General features: G+C 35.3%; 1 protein-coding gene across 1 annotated transcript; it reads left to right on the forward strand.

Moving 5' to 3' along the window:
* Positions 1-4716: 4716 nt before the first annotated feature.
* On the forward strand, positions 4717-6864 carry LOC144705707 (small ribosomal subunit protein uS11x). Its single transcript, XM_078578482.1, has 6 exons — positions 4717-4860; positions 5089-5208; positions 5295-5340; positions 5707-5792; positions 5878-6007; positions 6571-6864. The coding sequence occupies exons 1-6, from the start codon at positions 4858-4860 to the stop codon at positions 6636-6638; spliced, it is 453 nt and encodes a 150-aa protein (XP_078434608.1). The 5' UTR covers positions 4717-4857; the 3' UTR covers positions 6639-6864.
* The last annotated feature ends 11151 nt before the right edge of the window (positions 6865-18015 follow it).

The raw sequence follows: 18015 nt of genomic DNA on the forward strand, positions 1-18015 counted from the left end.
TGTTTGTGATTTTTTTAGGGAAACTGTCTAAGAATGAATGCTGGCTATAGAGATCTAAAATGGTTTGTGAATAGACAATGTGAAAGAAAAAGAGAAAAATGAATCACGCCACCACACCGGGTGCGATTCTGGCCGCGAGTCAACATCGCGTGAGATGCAGCGAGCGGTGAATGTGGCGGCGGGATCGCAACACAGCAGTTAAGATCTCAGAGTGTGGAAAAGACTGCACTTGATGGAGGAAAGGCTGATCGGCGAGTGGCGGAGTCGGCAATCGGGTGCGGTCGTTCTCTTGATCGTGGCGCGTGGGATACTGAATGGTGCAATGCGTAACTGTCAGGCGGGCCCACTAATTCACGTCGAGCAGTCAAAGGACTCATGGTGAGAAGCTGGTCACTGTAGATGCATTCTTGATAGAGAAGGAAAGAAATGGCCTCAGAACCTTTCCTTTTCCCCCCCTTTCTCCCCTCTTCGTCCCCTTTCTTCTTCTTCCCCTTTCCTCTTCTTTCTCCTCCTCTTCTCCTCTTGCAGTGAGATCTGAAGAACAGATCTTGCACTCTTGCAGATCGTGGTGAGACTGCGACAATTGAAAATCCAGATCTGAGACTTGACGTCCCCATCATGGCCTTATATATAGGGCCATGATGGGCCCATTACATAGAACCCATTACACGGCCCTTATGATTCTGGGCCCCATTTTACAATAATTAAAATTAAAATTAAAAAAAGGAAATACATTTTAGAAAACACAAAAAAAAAATGCAAATCGACTCTTATACGGAACATCACACGACACGACGAGACAGGACAAGAACAAACACAGTAAAACGAGGAATCGACGAGCACGAACCGATGAAGATCAAAACGCAGAGATTACAGACAGGCTTTCCTCGGGGTACTTGAAGCCATGCATCTTCACTGTTGCTTTGGCGTGCCGGTCGGGCTGGATGCAGACCGGCGGAGCTGTCGATGACGACAAAGATAGCTCCGTAGACGTCTCTTGAAGATCGGATTGGTGCACTCCATCACTTTGTCTCTCACTCTTCTGTCCATCCGTGAAGTCAGATATCTGAATTTGCTGCTAATATGATATTTTGAAGGAACTTAATAGAATAGACTCAAGACAAGGGGAGAGCCATGACAATAGGGCGCAAGTAAAGAAATGAAATTTATTCAAAAAATCGGCAGTCTTGTTCAGTGAATATGGGTTGAAACTAGGGAGTGTGAGACATCTGTGTCTAGGGGGAAGAATCCTTTGATCCTTTCATTTATCTTCTTCTTAGCCATTCCATTCTATGTGTCACAAAACTCATTTCAGTTGGGAATTTAAAGCGACTACTCTCTTATGAATGGATCTACGAAAACCTTTATCCATCAGATACCACATCAGTATCAACCCCCAACGGATGTAAAGATCACCATATGTTATGTTAAGTGGCCAACGTATGACCTACAAGGGGGGAATAGGGAACATCATGTTTGGGATGTGACAGAACTGAGGAGGAAACGTGACGGACGGTGACATGAAACTTTCATCACGTCACCGTCCCATCATGCATCCCACTATATGGAGAAAAAACCATCATGTTACCATCACGAGTCCCGTCACGTCTCCATCACCGGACGACTTCACAGTCACCGGTGACGTGAAAAAAAAACATAAAAAATATTTTCAATTATTATGAAAATTTGGAGGACAGAGAATTGGAGGGGTAAATCTCCAATTGTTTATAGGCGGCATCACTTTGTGCTCGCAAAAAGGAACTTCTGCACAAAATACAAAGAAATCAAAATAGCTAAGCCAGGTGGCAAAATCTTGGACGTCAGAAAGCTTAAAAACAATGATTTTAATATGCTTTTTCTGTCCATTTTTAACTTTTTAAAAAATCTGTCACGGTCATCATCAATGACAGCCATTCTGTCATGCCATGCGTCCGAGGCACCCGGTCATCTTCACGTTCCCATCATGATCAATCCGTCATCCGTCACCACCGCCGTCACGGACCCCTAATTCTATCACCGTCACTGTCGCGTCATCTGTCACGTTTCCATCATGGTGACGTGTGACGTGACAGATGATGCCTGCAGATCCCTAGGGGGGAATGTATTAGGTCCTTTATAAAATTCTCATTATAATATGATTACCAGAGTCAAATATGTTCTACCTATCTAGGAAATACGGTGGAGGATAGGGGAGACTCTGTTTTTTTATACAGGTTAGGCTACTGCTTACTGATGCTTGGGGGTATCTAGCTCGAGGTAATGATAAGCCTTGACATAGCTTGCGTGAATGCCTCCCAAAGAACACTTATATATAAAGCTTAGCAATGATACCAGTAATCCTCTAACCCCAAAGTCTTCCGCGAAGGTGAGATACTTGACCTCATTTGATTCATGCCTAAAGCCATCTCTTCTTCAACCAACAAAGCCTTCAGCTAGTTGATCCCATAGTCTAGCTGGATACAATTAAAGTTCACATATTTAGTTAACCCAAATACTCACATATATGCAAATATTTTCAACCAAATAGAATTTTTAGGATTTTATATATGACATAATCATTAAATTTATTTGAATGACAAATCCTTATAAATAATTAACATTCAAGCTTTTTCAGAATCAAGTTCACCATTGGTTGAAGATGTGCAGAAATCAATATTCTTCATTTAAATCTCACTATTGCACTTTTGGATGTTTCCTCGTCCTCTTTCTTGTATCAAATGTCAAGATCACACATGATATGGAATTTTATGAGTGCAATAAATAGTAAAATTTTATCTTGAAAATAAGTCAAAAATAGTTTTTTTTAATGTTCGAATGGTGATCTTCAGGCCAATGTCAGTGAGATCACCATTTACCATTCAAACACAAATTCTAGGGCATGGTATTAACTATTCTAACCTGTGTCAAATGACACATTTCTATATGATATGAATTTTTGTGAATGTTAGAAAAGACATTTGAGTTTAATAAGATTTCAAAAACTATTAGCATAAATATCTAAATGATGATACTCAAACACAGGTCAGTGAGGGCGCAAATTCTGGGACACAATCTTCTACTCCTTGCAACTTCTTCAAACTTTTACCAACAAACATGATTCCAAATCCTCTGAATCTGGAATCTTGTTAAAATAAACTTTATATAGAAAAATATCGTGAAACGACATGCGATTGTTTGAAGAACGACATACCTATGCTTGCTCTTCATAGTGTGATATTCGCTGATAGAGAAAGAGGGGATTCTAAAAATGTGGGCTTGATCTATGAATATGGATGTTGAAAGTGAAAGGACCGGGTCTTTGATTTTAAAAAATTCTACAGTTGAAGGCCTTAAATAACACACAATACATAATTAAAATTCTAATTGGTAGAATTACAACTTTCCAATCCACTTTCCTATGAGACACGAGATAAGTATAATGATTACATTTTCTCCATGAAATCAACATTAAAAGATCATAAAAATAATTTAATTTCTGAAATAAATTCCTTCAAAAAATTATGAATAATTAATTACATCTATATTTTAGCTCTTATAAAATAATCCTTCAATTCGGAATTAAATATTTAAGGTAGGTAGAGTTGTCCATGTTGGCCATTATATCTCACTGACCAAATGGTGTCAGATTCACATGAAGACTAGATCATGGACTTAGGACTTGGTCATCAACATTTTGTATCAATATTGAGGCCAACTGGAAGATTTGGTATATCGACCTGGTGGTCAAAATCACATGTATATTAATGAAAGTAAACATCCCATGCATGCGTGAGTTGCATAGTTTGAACCGGAACCGTAGTTATCTTCATACACATAACTCTTCATATCAATAAATATGTATAAACTATTGTAAACAATTGACTTATCGTTGACTTTCCATAATCCTCCTTAAATATTCATCAGAATAGAAAATGCTCTATGCCCTAATCTTCATATTGTAATTGCTTGTACTTGGTAGGCTGAGTGAAAGAAAGTGATTTCACAATGCATCTAAATTTCCTCACAATTGAGTCATCCTCTTTCATCCATTTGTCCTTTTCATCATCAGTCATCCATCATTTCAGATGGATGACCGTGTGATGACATAAATTATATCATCCACTCATCTATCCAGTTCCAAAGACGACGAATTCCATCAGAACAGATCACTTGACAATGAAAATGAATCCATCTGAGACGAGGGTTGACTGATGACACAAGATCTCATCCAATCATTTGTCCATCCGCCCGGACAAAAACGGATCCTAATGGAACGGATCACTGACGACGAAAAAGATTCCACGTACGATGATGAATGAATGACCGATGGCGGAAATTATTCTATCCAAGAATTACATTCATTGGTCCAAAAAATGATGGATTCTTGCCAAACAGATGATTGCCGACGGAAATTATTCCATCCGAGACGAGGGATGACTGATGACGGAAATGATCCCATCCAATCATATGTCCGTCAGCCCAAAGGACGGCGGATTCTTACATAACTCACGACAGATTACAAAAATAATCCCGTCTGAGATGACAGATGATTTTATCACAAAAATGATTCCCTCTAATCATCTGCAAATCAGTCTGGACGATGATAGATTAAGATGGAATGGATGAGGGTAAGTTATCCCTTCAACCCTATTCTGGGCTCCTTATTCCAGCGTGGTTAGTATGGTATTGGGCCTAATGGGCCGAGATGTCCAAGCAAGGTTTAAGGGCCCACATTCTCGTCATCTCAGATGGGGAGAAACCCTAGAGGTATATATTGTGCCGCCAAGCCCATCCATGGTGGGTTGATTGGCGCCGCTGTTCCTCGAGTTTTTCTGCGAAGAAGCCTTCGTCGATCGCGCTCCCGGCTTTGCATCAACCATGGTGATTCTCCTGCTTAATTGATCTCTCCCCAACTTCATATCTCTCTCGCCATTTCGATCTTTCTTTCTCTTTCTAGTGTTAGCGGGGTTGTAGTCGGAAAGATTGTTCTTTTAGGTTTTTTTTCTTCTGGTTGTCGGCTCTGTTCTTCGTTTTTCTTGGATCAGTTTTAGGGGGTCGATGTTAGAAGGAATTGCCGGAGGTTTGATTGATTTCGCTTTTGTGGCGCAGTCGAGGAGAAAGACCAGAGAGCCGAAGGAGGAGAATGTGACTCTTGGACCCGCAGTGCGTGATGGGGAGCACGTGTTCGGAGTGGCGCACGTCTTCGCCTCTTTCAATGATACTTTCATTGTTGGTTTCTCTAATGTCTTCCTGTTTGTTTGATTCGTTATCGGTCCTATGCGAACGTCTAATAAAATTTATTTTGGTTATCGCAGCATGTCACCGATCTGTCTGGAAGGGAAACTCTCGTCCGTATCACCGGTAAATTGATTGAAATCTCTAAACTGCATCGAACCGGCAAAACTATTGTTATAGAATTTTATGCATGTTTTTGACCGAAATGATAATCTTACTTGATGCCTAGTTTAATTTCCCATTTTTTAGATTTTCCATGTTCTGTAATGTGTCTTCAACTTTTGCGATGCTCACTGGTTCTGTTTGACTTTTGTAATTATGTTCACTCGTCGCTTTAGTGGTCTGATCTGTCTCTTTTATAGTGTTTCCCACATTATCTACGCTTAAATATCTTCTCTTATTCCAGATGAATTAGATTTCCACTCTTCATTCGTGTGAATTGCAGGTTATATAAGTATTAAGGTTTCATATTTTATGTTCGATTATCTGCAGGTGGAATGAAAGTTAAGGCAGACAGAGATGAATCTTCTCCTTACGCGGCTATGCTTGCTGCCCAGGATGTTGCTCAGCGATGCAAGGTATAAACCGATGATCTTAGTAGTTTATTACTTTATGTTTCTGGCCAACTATGTTAATTGATTATTTAATTCTTATTTCTTTCAGGAGCTTGGAATTACAGCGCTTCACATCAAACTCCGGGCCACTGGTGGCAACAAGACCAAGACGCCCGGTCCCGGCGCTCAATCAGCCCTTCGTGCCTTGGCGCGTTCAGGGATGAAAATTGGTCGAATTGGTATTTAAAATTCTCTTATTTGACTAATAGTATTAATATTACTGATAAATACCGTAGATAACCATAACTTTTGTTTTTTTATCATTCCGTTCGACGCTGATCTATCTGAAGTGATCCAATTGGTTTATTAATTTCTCCCGGAGTTCATCCTGAGTTTTGTTCCTCTTTCACTCAAATTTAATCGGTCGAAATGATGCATTGCTTCTACCTTCCTTTTCTCCAAAAATGATCAATGTCAGAGATGATCAGGAATCATTCATTTCTATCTTCTCTCCAGGGTTCTTTTGAAAACTGGTTGAATTATTATTTTTCCTCCCCGTGACCATGATTTCTCCAATTGTGTTAAGTGCCATGGACGATCGTTATTCTTCTGTCCTCCCTACGCGACTCTACTACATTCAGAATATATCTGAGTTTTGGTGAAGGGTTGTCCTGAATTTCATCTTGGGAAATTAATTCCACAGATAAATTTGATGCTTGGCAAGTATATTTTAAGATTACTTACGTGAAGACATCTATATTTTCTTCTTGTATTCTGATTATATGTTCAATTTGATGCGCAGAGGATGTGACTCCGATTCCGACTGACAGCACCCGCCGGAAGGGAGGGAGAAGGGGAAGAAGGCTGTAGAGACGTCATCTGCATCATGCCTGGCTGTGGTCCATCTGGATCGGACGGCTCAGCTTATTTGCGTTCTTGGGTTCTTTTTGTTCTCAACGTTTTTAGGTTATTTTCTTAAATCCGTTGACTTAATATTTACTTTCTTGTCTCGAACCGTTCCATACGGGTTGTGCCTTCTAAAAGTTTTTCACAGCGCCTCCCTTTCTATTGAATTTTAATCACAAAAGTCTTTAAATTGTGATCATTTCAACAAATTTATGAGGCAGGAGAGTTTCTGAGATACCTAGTTTACTTTACTTACTTTATTGGGTAGGTTCGTTTGATTATCTGTTTTTTTAGGTAACGAGTTTATGAACTCTAGTTGAGAGTACAGTAAAATGTTCCTCGAGGCTAACACCAGGCGGAGAAATCAGCGAACCATATGAAGCTTGAGCTTCCGTTTTTTGCACTGTAGAGTTAGACCTGAACTTTCTCTGGATTAACTACTAACGTCTTAATACATTATTTAAGGAAGGAAACATATTTAATTTCTAGCGGGAAAGAGAATAGAGAGTAGAACCCGAAAATGAAGTGTCAAATGTGACCCTTGCAAAGGAGAAATTATAAAGAATATGTAATAGTCAGACTTAAAGATTCTGTGCACTACATCTATAGTTCCGGATCGTCCCGGACATGGACGATAGATGGGACGGGCCGAATTTTGTCCTGTCTGCCGTCCCGAGTAAGTTCAGGGTCGAAAGGCGGGACGCTTTTTTCATCCAACGATAAAAAACCGTCCCGTCTAGTCATACCGGGATGGTTTTTCGTCCTGTTCAGCCCTCCTGGGACAGATACGAATTTTTGGCCCGGACGAAAAAAACCCATTTCACATTTTTAATACATTGAAATAGATTTTTTCAAGTTTTTAAGGGTATTACTGAGGAGATAGAACGCAAATGGACATATGTACAATTATTTCTGAGTGGCGTCCATTTGCACGCACGTAAAAATATAGGGACTTTGATGCAAATTGTCATTGCGAGGCCACGTGGCAACATCTCGACCGTGGGATGTGAATCCGGCGGTTTTCCGTCCAAATTCGTACGTCCATCGTCCGAGACCTCCAGATGGACGGTTTTTTCGTCCTGAAATTCGTCCGTATCCTTGGACGGGACGATTTTTTCATCCCGAGACAAAAAATCGTCCAATCCACGTCCCTGCACTATAACTATATCCCGAGATAATAACCATAAATTGATGGCATAAGTTTAATCCCAAGTTTCTGTTTTATGTGTTGTCCAATTCCAAAAAAAGAGAAGGATCAATCCACAGGACATTTTGGGGTGATGTCCTTTAACAAAAATTTCGTTTGATGAACTTTCGTAGTACAAAATGGGTGATTTTAAAATTAGTTAGAATAATGAGGGTTGGATGTTATTTTATGTTGAAAACCTTATGGAAATTCTTATTATAATTTTCAATCTACGTGATAGAATGCATAATTCTATGTAAGATGCACTCATTTTATATTTGATTCAGAATGTACACTTCATTGATATGATGTCATGGATATAAGAAAATTTCAATGTGTTCATCTCAAATGTAAGTTTCAAACAAGCATACAAAGTGATTGACGCAGACTCGGCAAAATTGCATAATTTTCTAAGTGATTTCCACTCCAACACTTCCAAAATGTACACCTTGATTAATAAATTGCCAGTAGTCCAGAGACACTCTCAGAGTATATGAAGAATTACATAAGAGATATATGTATATATAGATAGAATGAATGTGAATGGTTAAGAGATGGTGCAGGATCTATAGAAAGATGGGCGCCATCTAACAACAGAAAGCTCCGGTGGGGAGACAAAGATGTAGAGAGCAAATGGCCAGCGAGCAAAGGGATCAAAGAGAGAGGGATAACTTTGAGGTTCCAGTGTGAAGGATTCTCTATTGATGATGGTGGTGGTATGCGTGATTGTGAAACCTTGGTATTATACAGCTCGGAGGAACGTCGAAGTTGGTGATGGCATGCATGATTGTGAAAACCTTGGTGTTATATGCTCCGACAAATGTTGAAATTGGTGGTGGCTTGTGTTATTGTGAAAACCTTGGTATTATAGGTTCCAATGATCGTCAAAGTTGGTGGCAGCATGCATGATTATGAAAACCTTAGCTATCAATCATGTTAGCTTAGGAAAATAACAAAGACGTGCATCCAAATAAGACAAAGATCATATTGACGTTGCCATCACATGCCCAACAGACCGAGTAGTCCTTTATCTTCATGCGTCTTGATCATAATACCACTCCTTCAATCCTTCATTCTTGGAATACAGGAACAGATCCAAACAGATGTTGCTTGAGCAAATCATTCAACTAATCTTAATTAGGAATATAATTCAAGGGTGCCTTTTTAAAAAATTATGGGGGTTCTACTTATACATCTGTTAGATTGGATGGACAGAGGAGATAACGATGGAATTACCCTCAAAATTCCTTCAGGATTGTTAGATATCATAGTTTAAATTTGGAGTAATCTGTGTCATCCAATTTTCTCTTTACTCTGATTTTTCTCGCAACCGAAGCGCATGACGGATTGCCAACATGGCGTGAAATTTTAGGAATACTTTATAAAGTAAAAAAACTCATCAAGAATATTTAAATAAATCCAAATATATATATATATATATAGTTATTTTCTTTATGAATTCTTTATGAATTTAAGGTCAAACATTTGCAAGAAAGTATCATGAAATCTTGAAAAATTAGAATTTAGTTATAAAAATATTATATTGTAAAATCTAAATAAATATTTTCTGACTTATAAAATTATTTTATTTATGACATTAAACTAATAAAATTATATTAAAATACCATAAAATAATAAAAATTAGAACCCAGTTCCAAAGCAGTAATAAATCATTTTATAATATAATAACATGCATTTATGATAATTTGAATACATAGACTTACTAAAAAAATAGCGTATTATTTGCGATTATCAATAAGTGTCGTTATTATTCTTGATAAAGTACTCCAAAATAGGATGCTGATAAAGTCAAAATTAGGGTAAATCATATCATTGTGGATTTGAGTTTAATCAATAATACTTTATAAATCTTTACTCATAAAATAATTTGACTAGTTAATTGTGAGCAACGGTCGTTTCTACAGGGAACAAATATTATGGTTTAAATACTCTTTAAATGATGATTCAAGAGTGATGAGAGGAAATCAAATGAATATGAGTGGGTAAGAGAGTGATAATAATTATTAATAAATATGATATGAATAATAATATGAGGATGTGGATAGATCAAATGGACATTAAAGATTGAGATAGGCGAGAATGTGAAGTGATGATGGAAGCAGAATATGAATAAGAAGATATGATGATGAGATGGATGAATGTAGATCAGCCTCTCCACTTCTTTGTTGATTTTTCCCAATCATTCAAGACACCAAGAACACCTTTGATGGACCTTCAAAACCTCACTCTCTGTCAATCTGCCTCTCTAGGACAAAGTGAGTTTAAAGATAATTTTGAAAAAAATCTGAGGCTGTATTTATATGTCCAACCGTACGGGTGGAAAAGGCAGGAAAAGGAAGTTCTGCTCAAAATTTCAGCTTGAAACTCCTTCCTTATCATCGGATATCACGATTTGAATTTGGATCATTCTCAGTCCTCCGCCATTCTCTCTTCTCTGATTTTGGAAGCACGTACAAATCAAAGAACCATTAAATAGTTCCAACAATTAGATATTAATACTAAAACTAAAATAAATATATGTTTTAAATTTAAAAAAGATGTAAAAGATCACAAAAAATTATATTCTAGCTCACAAAATTATGTTCTTTCAGAATTTGACATCAGAGAAATCCCTAAAAATACGTAAAAAGTCACAACATTCAAAAAATCATTCTAAAATGGATTTAATCATTTTAGGCTTAATGACTCACAAATAATATCAATTTAATTCAACTAGAAATGTAAATACTGTCATATTAACTTACTAAAAATGTGTTATCAGAGGCACTTTTTACATTGGAAAACCTTGGTGCGCTTCATACTTAAATCATCTATATAATTTGAATCATTTATAATTTATTAAGAGAGTAAATCCTAGTTCATATTAATTATTATAAAGTTAAATAAAACCCGAGAGTACCTTGTCTTTAACCCACTATATTTCGACGCATGTTATGTTTCTCAAACTGAAATTCAAAACAAATAGACTAGTGGGAAAGTGAGATGGTGAGAGAATGATACATGGAGCGAGTGAGAGAGTGAGAATGTAAGTGAGTGAGACGAGGGAGAGTGTGATAGCTTGAGAGAATGAGATAGGGGGAGAGTGAGAGATTGAGAGAGGGAGATAGTTAGAGAATGAGGGAGGGAAAGACTTACAGAGTTAGAGAGTACGAGTGTGAGGAGTAATGCGAGAATGAGAGAGTGAGAGATAGAGAAAATGTGAGCACGAGAAGGGATGAGAGAGTGAGAGAACGAGAGTGGGAGAGATATCAAGAGTAATAGGGAGAGAATGAGAGAGGGAGAGATATATTGAGAAAGAATGAGAGTGTGAGAAGGAACGAGAAAGAATGAGAGAGAGAGAGTGCGCGAATGAGATAGAGAAGAGAGTAAGAGGGAGAGTTTACAAGTGCGAGAAGGAATGAGAGAGGAAGAGAAGGAGATAATGAGGTGGGGTTGAGCGAAAGTCCCACAATGGGAATAAATGAGCGAGTGAAAAAGTGAGAAAGAAAGTAAGAAGAGTGAGCAAGGGATTGAGAGTGTTATGAAGTTATATAATGAGAGACGGAGAGAGGGAGAGAGTGACTGAATCAGAATTTGAGATGGAGAGAGGAGGAGAGAGCGAGAGGGAGAAAGTGAGGGAGTGACGGAATGAGAATATGAGAGGGAGAGAGTGCGACAATAGGAAGAAATGAGATAGTGAGTTAGTGAGTAAAAAATTAAGAAGAGTGTGGCCGGGAGCGACGGAGAGAATGAGAGCGTGAGAAAGTTAAAGAACAAGAGAGTATGACAGTGAGATAGGGAGAGAATAATGACAGAAAACGGAGAGAGAAATAGAGATATATAGATCAATGGAGAGAGAGATAACAAGATGGGGAGAGAAAGAGACATAGATAGATTGATAGAGCAAGAGAGAAAGAGAACGACATACGTATAGAGAGAGGAAACGGAGAGAGATATATCAACAAATAGAGAGCTAGGCAGGGGTTGAAAGAGAGATACAAAAATTGAAAGAGAGAGAGCAAAACAGATGGAGGACGACAGGGGACTTCTCTCTCTCTCTCTCTCTATATATATATATAATATCATAATAAAAAAAATATTGAGATATTTTTATTAGGTTCAACAAATGGACCAAAAGAGGACTGGACGTTCAGTCAACCCCAAAAAGGTTAGCCATCGTTCTGGTTTGGTTTGGTCTGATCGAGGTTTGGTCAGACCATGAACTTCCCTAATTACGGCCAATGCACATTTGCAACAATGATTGGCCTTACAATCATTGTGAAAAGGTGCCATTAGGGCATCACAGATTGTAATGCCATACTGGAACAATCACAAGCTGACACCTTATTTTCTTAATGTGGAATAATACATGGCCCTAAATAGTACCACGATTAAGAGACCCTGATAGCACCCACATTATTAGATTAAGATCATGAATTTCCCATATTTATTTGTGCTAAAATGATTACGTTCTTTATCAATATTAAAATAAAAAAACTATATTTGGAATAACATTATATTTTTTATGGAATTTTTTGCAATTATAATGAATTTTAAGACATCATATTTGTAAATAAATAAATTATAATTTTCAACTTTTTATAATTTTCTGAGTTTATATTTGGAGGCATATTGCTCTTTTAATTTAGTAAACGTTACATTTTCTTTGAATTAGGAAATATTTATTGAAATTGCTTAAACTTATATCTACGATTTGTTTGGGTTTATACCGAGTTTGTCTCATATCATAATCATATAAAATTTGATTGCATCTATTCATTGGCCACAGCCAATCTGTGGGTGCAACAAATAATTTGCCTTCGAATCATCATGAAAAGGTAAAATTAATGCATCTCAAATAGTAATGTCATTATGAACGATCATTAGATTTTTATTTAGAGCACCTTATTTTCCTTGAGAGCACAAACCAAGTAAGGGTCGAATCCATTGGGGGCAGTTGTTAAAGCAATGAAATTAAAATGAATTTTTGTTGTATAAGATTTTATATACTTTTATATAACTGAAAATAATAAAATTTAAAAAATGATAAAATGGTGAGAAGATAAATTTCTAAACGAATCCAATTTAGTCAAAATTATAAAATAATTTTTAATTGTAATAAAATTAATAGTAGAGAGTAGTAATTAATTCTGAAAAGGTACCTTCAATAGTGCTTTGGCAGCGCTGGGTGAAAATTGATGGTGGCGGTTTGAAAGGAGTGAACATATGATTTTGATGGTCATAAATTGCGTTGTCGATGGTAATGGATATGGATCGACAACTGACAGAGCAGGTGCAAGTGATGCAAATTTCAGTAGTCGCACGTGGATACAAAGATGGGAGCGAATCAATGGTGACAAGTGGTAGAGCTGGAGGTGACTTGGGTGATGATGAAAACCTTGGCTATATGTCATGATACCCTTGGAAAAGGTACAAAAACATGAGTAAACAAAATACAATGATCACACTAACATTTTCATCTGCTGAGCAGGCCGTCCTTGTTATTTGCCGCAGCCATTCAGGGGACTAGAAAAGAAAGAAATAATCTTGAAATTACATGTTTTAGATGTTACCCTCCAATCTTCTTTAAGAAGATTGATTGGTGCTTTATTTTGATAAGTCTTGATCTGAATGTCACTTCCTGAGTCCTTCACTATAGGAAATGATATAGAGGACCCAAATTTTTTTTAATGAGCAAATCAATTTACTAATCAAATTAGGAATAAAATCCAAGTATGTATTTTTTACAAGGATGTGGGTTTTATCTATAAACTAGAGATTATGGATGGATAAAGGAGAAACTACCCTGAAGAGGTTAGCTACAATTCCTTTTAGATTTAGAAATCTTCATATGAAGCTGGAGAAATCTTAACCGTCCAATTTTCTCTACACTCTGCTTTTATATCTCCTCCTATTTTCTCTATGTAATCAATGTGATGAATTGCCAACATGGTACTAAATTGAAGACCAAAAAAGTTAAAAAAAACTCGTAAAATAGAATGAATTCAAAACTTATTAAATTATTTTAATTTTGAACTTGATGTTAAAAAGATCATATAACACCAAAAAATAAGACTTTTCTTCAAAAAGTACCATAATTATTTTAATAAAACTAAATGTTATTGTATGACTGATAAAAGTATTTTCTTTATGAATTTAATGTCATAAAATTCCATAATTTATTGAAAAATAGAAAATATTTCAACCTGTAGAAATGTTTAAATATATATATATATATATAAATATATTGTGACTTATAGAGAGCTTTTATTATTGAAAATAATTTCAACAAGTCTGTTTAAATACCACAAAATCGAGAATAATATAAACTTGATTCTGAAAAGGCAATAGATAAGTATAAGCCTTAATAACAAGCATTATGATAATTTCAATGAAAAAAAATAAACTATTTGAAATTGCTATCAGATTAGCATGCTATTTGTGATTAGTATATGTGGACACATGTTATTCTTGTAAAATAAATGCATGCAATGAATGTGCAAGTAAAGCCATTATGTGACGGTGCAGATTGGGTGCCACATCCGCAAAAAATTTTCTTCCTTCTCCAATGGAGTAAAACACCTAACCGCAGTTCAATTTTGACTTCTCAAGTGTTGAGTAACAAATACATAGTGCATTTTCCCTTATTCTTTGTGATCGCGTATATTTCAGTTTTAGCCTGTTTTTTTATTTATTGCCCCGTATCACTCCTAAGTTTTTAAAATGTGTCAGTCAACTATTTGCTATTATGGCATCCCAATTTGTAGTGCCATAATGTTATATTTTTAAATGATAAGATGTGCTTATCTTTGCTTGAAAACTATGATTGTTGCCATTCTGTTCGAATGGAAGCTAGAGCAAAAAAAATGACCCAAAAACATTCAATAAAATACAATTAATAAAAATATAGATTCTGATTTAAAAAATATATCCCTGAATGTATAAATCAAAATTTTAATAAAAAAATATTCTGACTCAAAAAAATAATTTATTTAAGAATATCATGTCAGAAAAATATTTTATTTCTTTAGAGTATGATAAACCAGAATTTGAGTTAAATAAGTCGTTACTTATAAAATTTATGTAATACTATTTATAAAATTTGTAAATAAGTCGTTACTTATAAAATTTATGCAACACTATTTATAAAATTTTCCTTACTTATAATAGGTTAAGTAAGGGTTGAATCCACAAGGAGAAGGGAATGATAGAGTACATTATAATTCAAATATATTCTAAAATAACTTTTTGGTGATTGGATATATTTTTGGATTTTTAACTATTCTCTAAAGAGAAAATTGACTAAATGATAGAAACTATTCAAAGTTATTAGTTCTAATAATTAATTATGATTTTAAAACTTTTTCTAGGGCAATAAATAAACTTTAAAGACAAATAGAACCTTAGGCCACATTTTCACAGTGAAATTGCTGTAGAAATGAGTAGTGAACGAAATTTGCTTTATCTTTTGCTACAGGAGGAATTTTTGAGTGCCGTTTGATACGTTGGAAAGTTTGAAGTCTAAGCTAAGTTCTCTGGAATATTTACCTAGACGCAATTCTTGTCTTTATTTAACCTGATCTATAAGGAGGTTTGAATGTGCTTGTAGAATGGGCTTTTTGTGTATTGGGCCTCCTCTTATTATCTATTAGACTCCTACTTTCCTCCCATTTGTATCTCAAATTCACCATTGTATTTACCCAAGTCCTGTTTATAAAAAAAAAACTCCAAGAATATGTGAGAAGTCTACTTGACTTTAGAGAGCCAAATGGGGTTAGTCTCAAAAATCAATAAAATATATAAAAATAGAACGTAGGAAAATAAATCATAAAATTCTCATTTATCCTTAAACGCTGAATAATGCCAGTGAAAATCTAAAAATATGTGTTAGTATAAATGCATAATTTTATTTATCTAAGTTGAAGTTATCACACTACCTATAATCTGAAAAACCAGAATATATTTTAGAAAAAAATAGATTTACATATCTCAGGGTTCATAACATGCATACATACTTATTTAAATATGGAATATTTGCAAATATCTTAATATTGACCTAATAATTGGTTTCTTGTCTTATATATGTATATCTATATATATATATATACATCCACACCATCTGATCTATTAATAGAACCCCATATCCATGTAAAAATTATCTTAACATTTCTCCTATTTTGGTAGGCCAATTCAATAATGCAATTTGAGATCCATGAAGTTTTCTTAGTGCTGATCATTGATCAAATTTATGAGGTGAAATAGAAGTGGAGGGGATCTCCTGTTATCATTATCTTTATTAATCCTGGTGCAATATAAGGATATATAGTGACTCTCCTTGTGCTTTAGTTATCATATTTCTTCTCAACACCCATCCATCCATCCCCATCCATATTATCCTTATCATCAATCCAATCCATTTCATCCATGCACATCATCCATCCATATCTAATTTACATGTCATCATCATTTACCAGGCCAATCTACTCCATTATTTTAAACACTTTTGTACATTAACTATTACACACATCTATATTTACTTACTATACTTCTCATCTCATGTATTTTCTATTTTCTAAAATATCTCTTCTCATCCAAACATTATTATTTAGGAAGGCTTTAAATCACAATTATGCATTACATGTGGAGTCGACCCTTGCTTGTCACTAGCTTGTCATACCATTTTACTAGTGAACGTCTCATATATTTTATTTATGAACTCAAATCTTAAGAAAGAATTAATACCCAAATTAGAACCTCATTAACTCCATAATAATAAATTCCTTGATTTTGGAGCGCACTGGTCTCTCATAATAGATTACTGTTTCAACTTAGCTACACCTTTAAATAGCCAAGTAAACCCACTTTTAACTACTGTATTTTATTTTAATTATGTCTTTAATTATCTCTTTTTATTAAAATATTATCTGGTCACAAAAAAATGGATCAAAATTAATATGATGATATAAGGTTAAATAAAAATACAAATGCAACTAAAATTGATTCATAAAATTATTAATTTTCTATTACATGCATGAAATGGAAAATTGTGTTGGCATATATATGTGGGTGTGAATGAATGGAATATGAATTGTAAAATGAATATAATGCACTCAATATTTTTGTTCTTAAGAAAAAGCAATTTATTGAGATATCTAGAAATGCACATTATCAACTACTCACAAATATGTAGAATCTCATGTGTAGAATCTCATAAATGAAAATAAACAAAATTTAGCTTCCATTAAAATAGATCTTTATGTTGTGCAACCAAAAATTTGATCTTTTTTTGGTTTCTTCCATGTGATGAGGACTTATTCATGAAATAACTTCAACAAAGTGAAAAAGTCTTCAACGTATTTTCCAAAAAAGTTACCTCCAAATGAATTATTTATGTGCTGGGAATCTGAGCCTTATCAATTCAATTTGAGATTGATTACGCACCATAAGACTGAATAAAAAATGGGTCTTAAAATAAAAACCTAAATAATCACATTACAATTGCACGGATCAAAGCCATGATTTCTTGGTTCCTTGAGAGTCTTTAAGCTTCTAGGATGTTTTACCTCGAAACATATTTTTGCGATGTTCAAAGCACTGGATATCCTCATCATTCAAAAAACTATGCTGGCAGAAATTTTCTTTCCTCACTATCTGGTCTCGTTAGAATCATCACTTGGCAATAACAATAGAATAGATAGGTGGGCACTTAAGAGTGAAACACATGTATCAAAAGAGGGTTCCCCTCTCTATCTATACTTTTGGGAAGTCTTCACAGTTTTTTTCAAGATATTTTGTCTTGATAGCACTTGATGCGGAATAAACATGGATATTTTAAAAAATATGAATTAAAAATTACATTATATATATTTCTACGAAAATATTCTTTGAGGGCGATCTTAATGGAAATATATGTGACGGGCAAGCCAATCACACATTCCACATCTCGTTCCGTGTTCATTAATAGAACATATTCATTATAGTGCACGTGTGATGAGTATAATGAAGCCCATGAATACATGAGCGGGCTTAGTGAATTATGATGAGATCATAATACGGAGATCACTAGTCTTTAAGCATGTGTTCTAAACATTCCTATTCAAAGGATATGCGAGAAAGACATCGAAGTATCCGGATAGAATAACACTATCTAGCCTC

This window comes from Wolffia australiana, chromosome 7, assembly GCF_029677425.1.
Source record: "Wolffia australiana isolate 7733 chromosome 7, ASM2967742v1".
Classification (NCBI taxonomy): domain Eukaryota; kingdom Viridiplantae; phylum Streptophyta; class Magnoliopsida; order Alismatales; family Araceae; genus Wolffia; species Wolffia australiana.

What these genes read in the sequence shown, in the direction of transcription:
- LOC144705707 (XM_078578482.1), top strand. An exon ending in ATGTTGCTCAGCGATGCAAG is followed by an intron (nt 5,793 to 5,877) that starts GTATAAACCGAT and finishes TATTTCTTTCAG; the next exon opens with GAGCTTGGAATTACAGCGCT. An exon ending in GATGAAAATTGGTCGAATTG is followed by an intron (nt 6,008 to 6,570) that starts GTATTTAAAATT and finishes TTTGATGCGCAG; the next exon opens with AGGATGTGACTCCGATTCCG.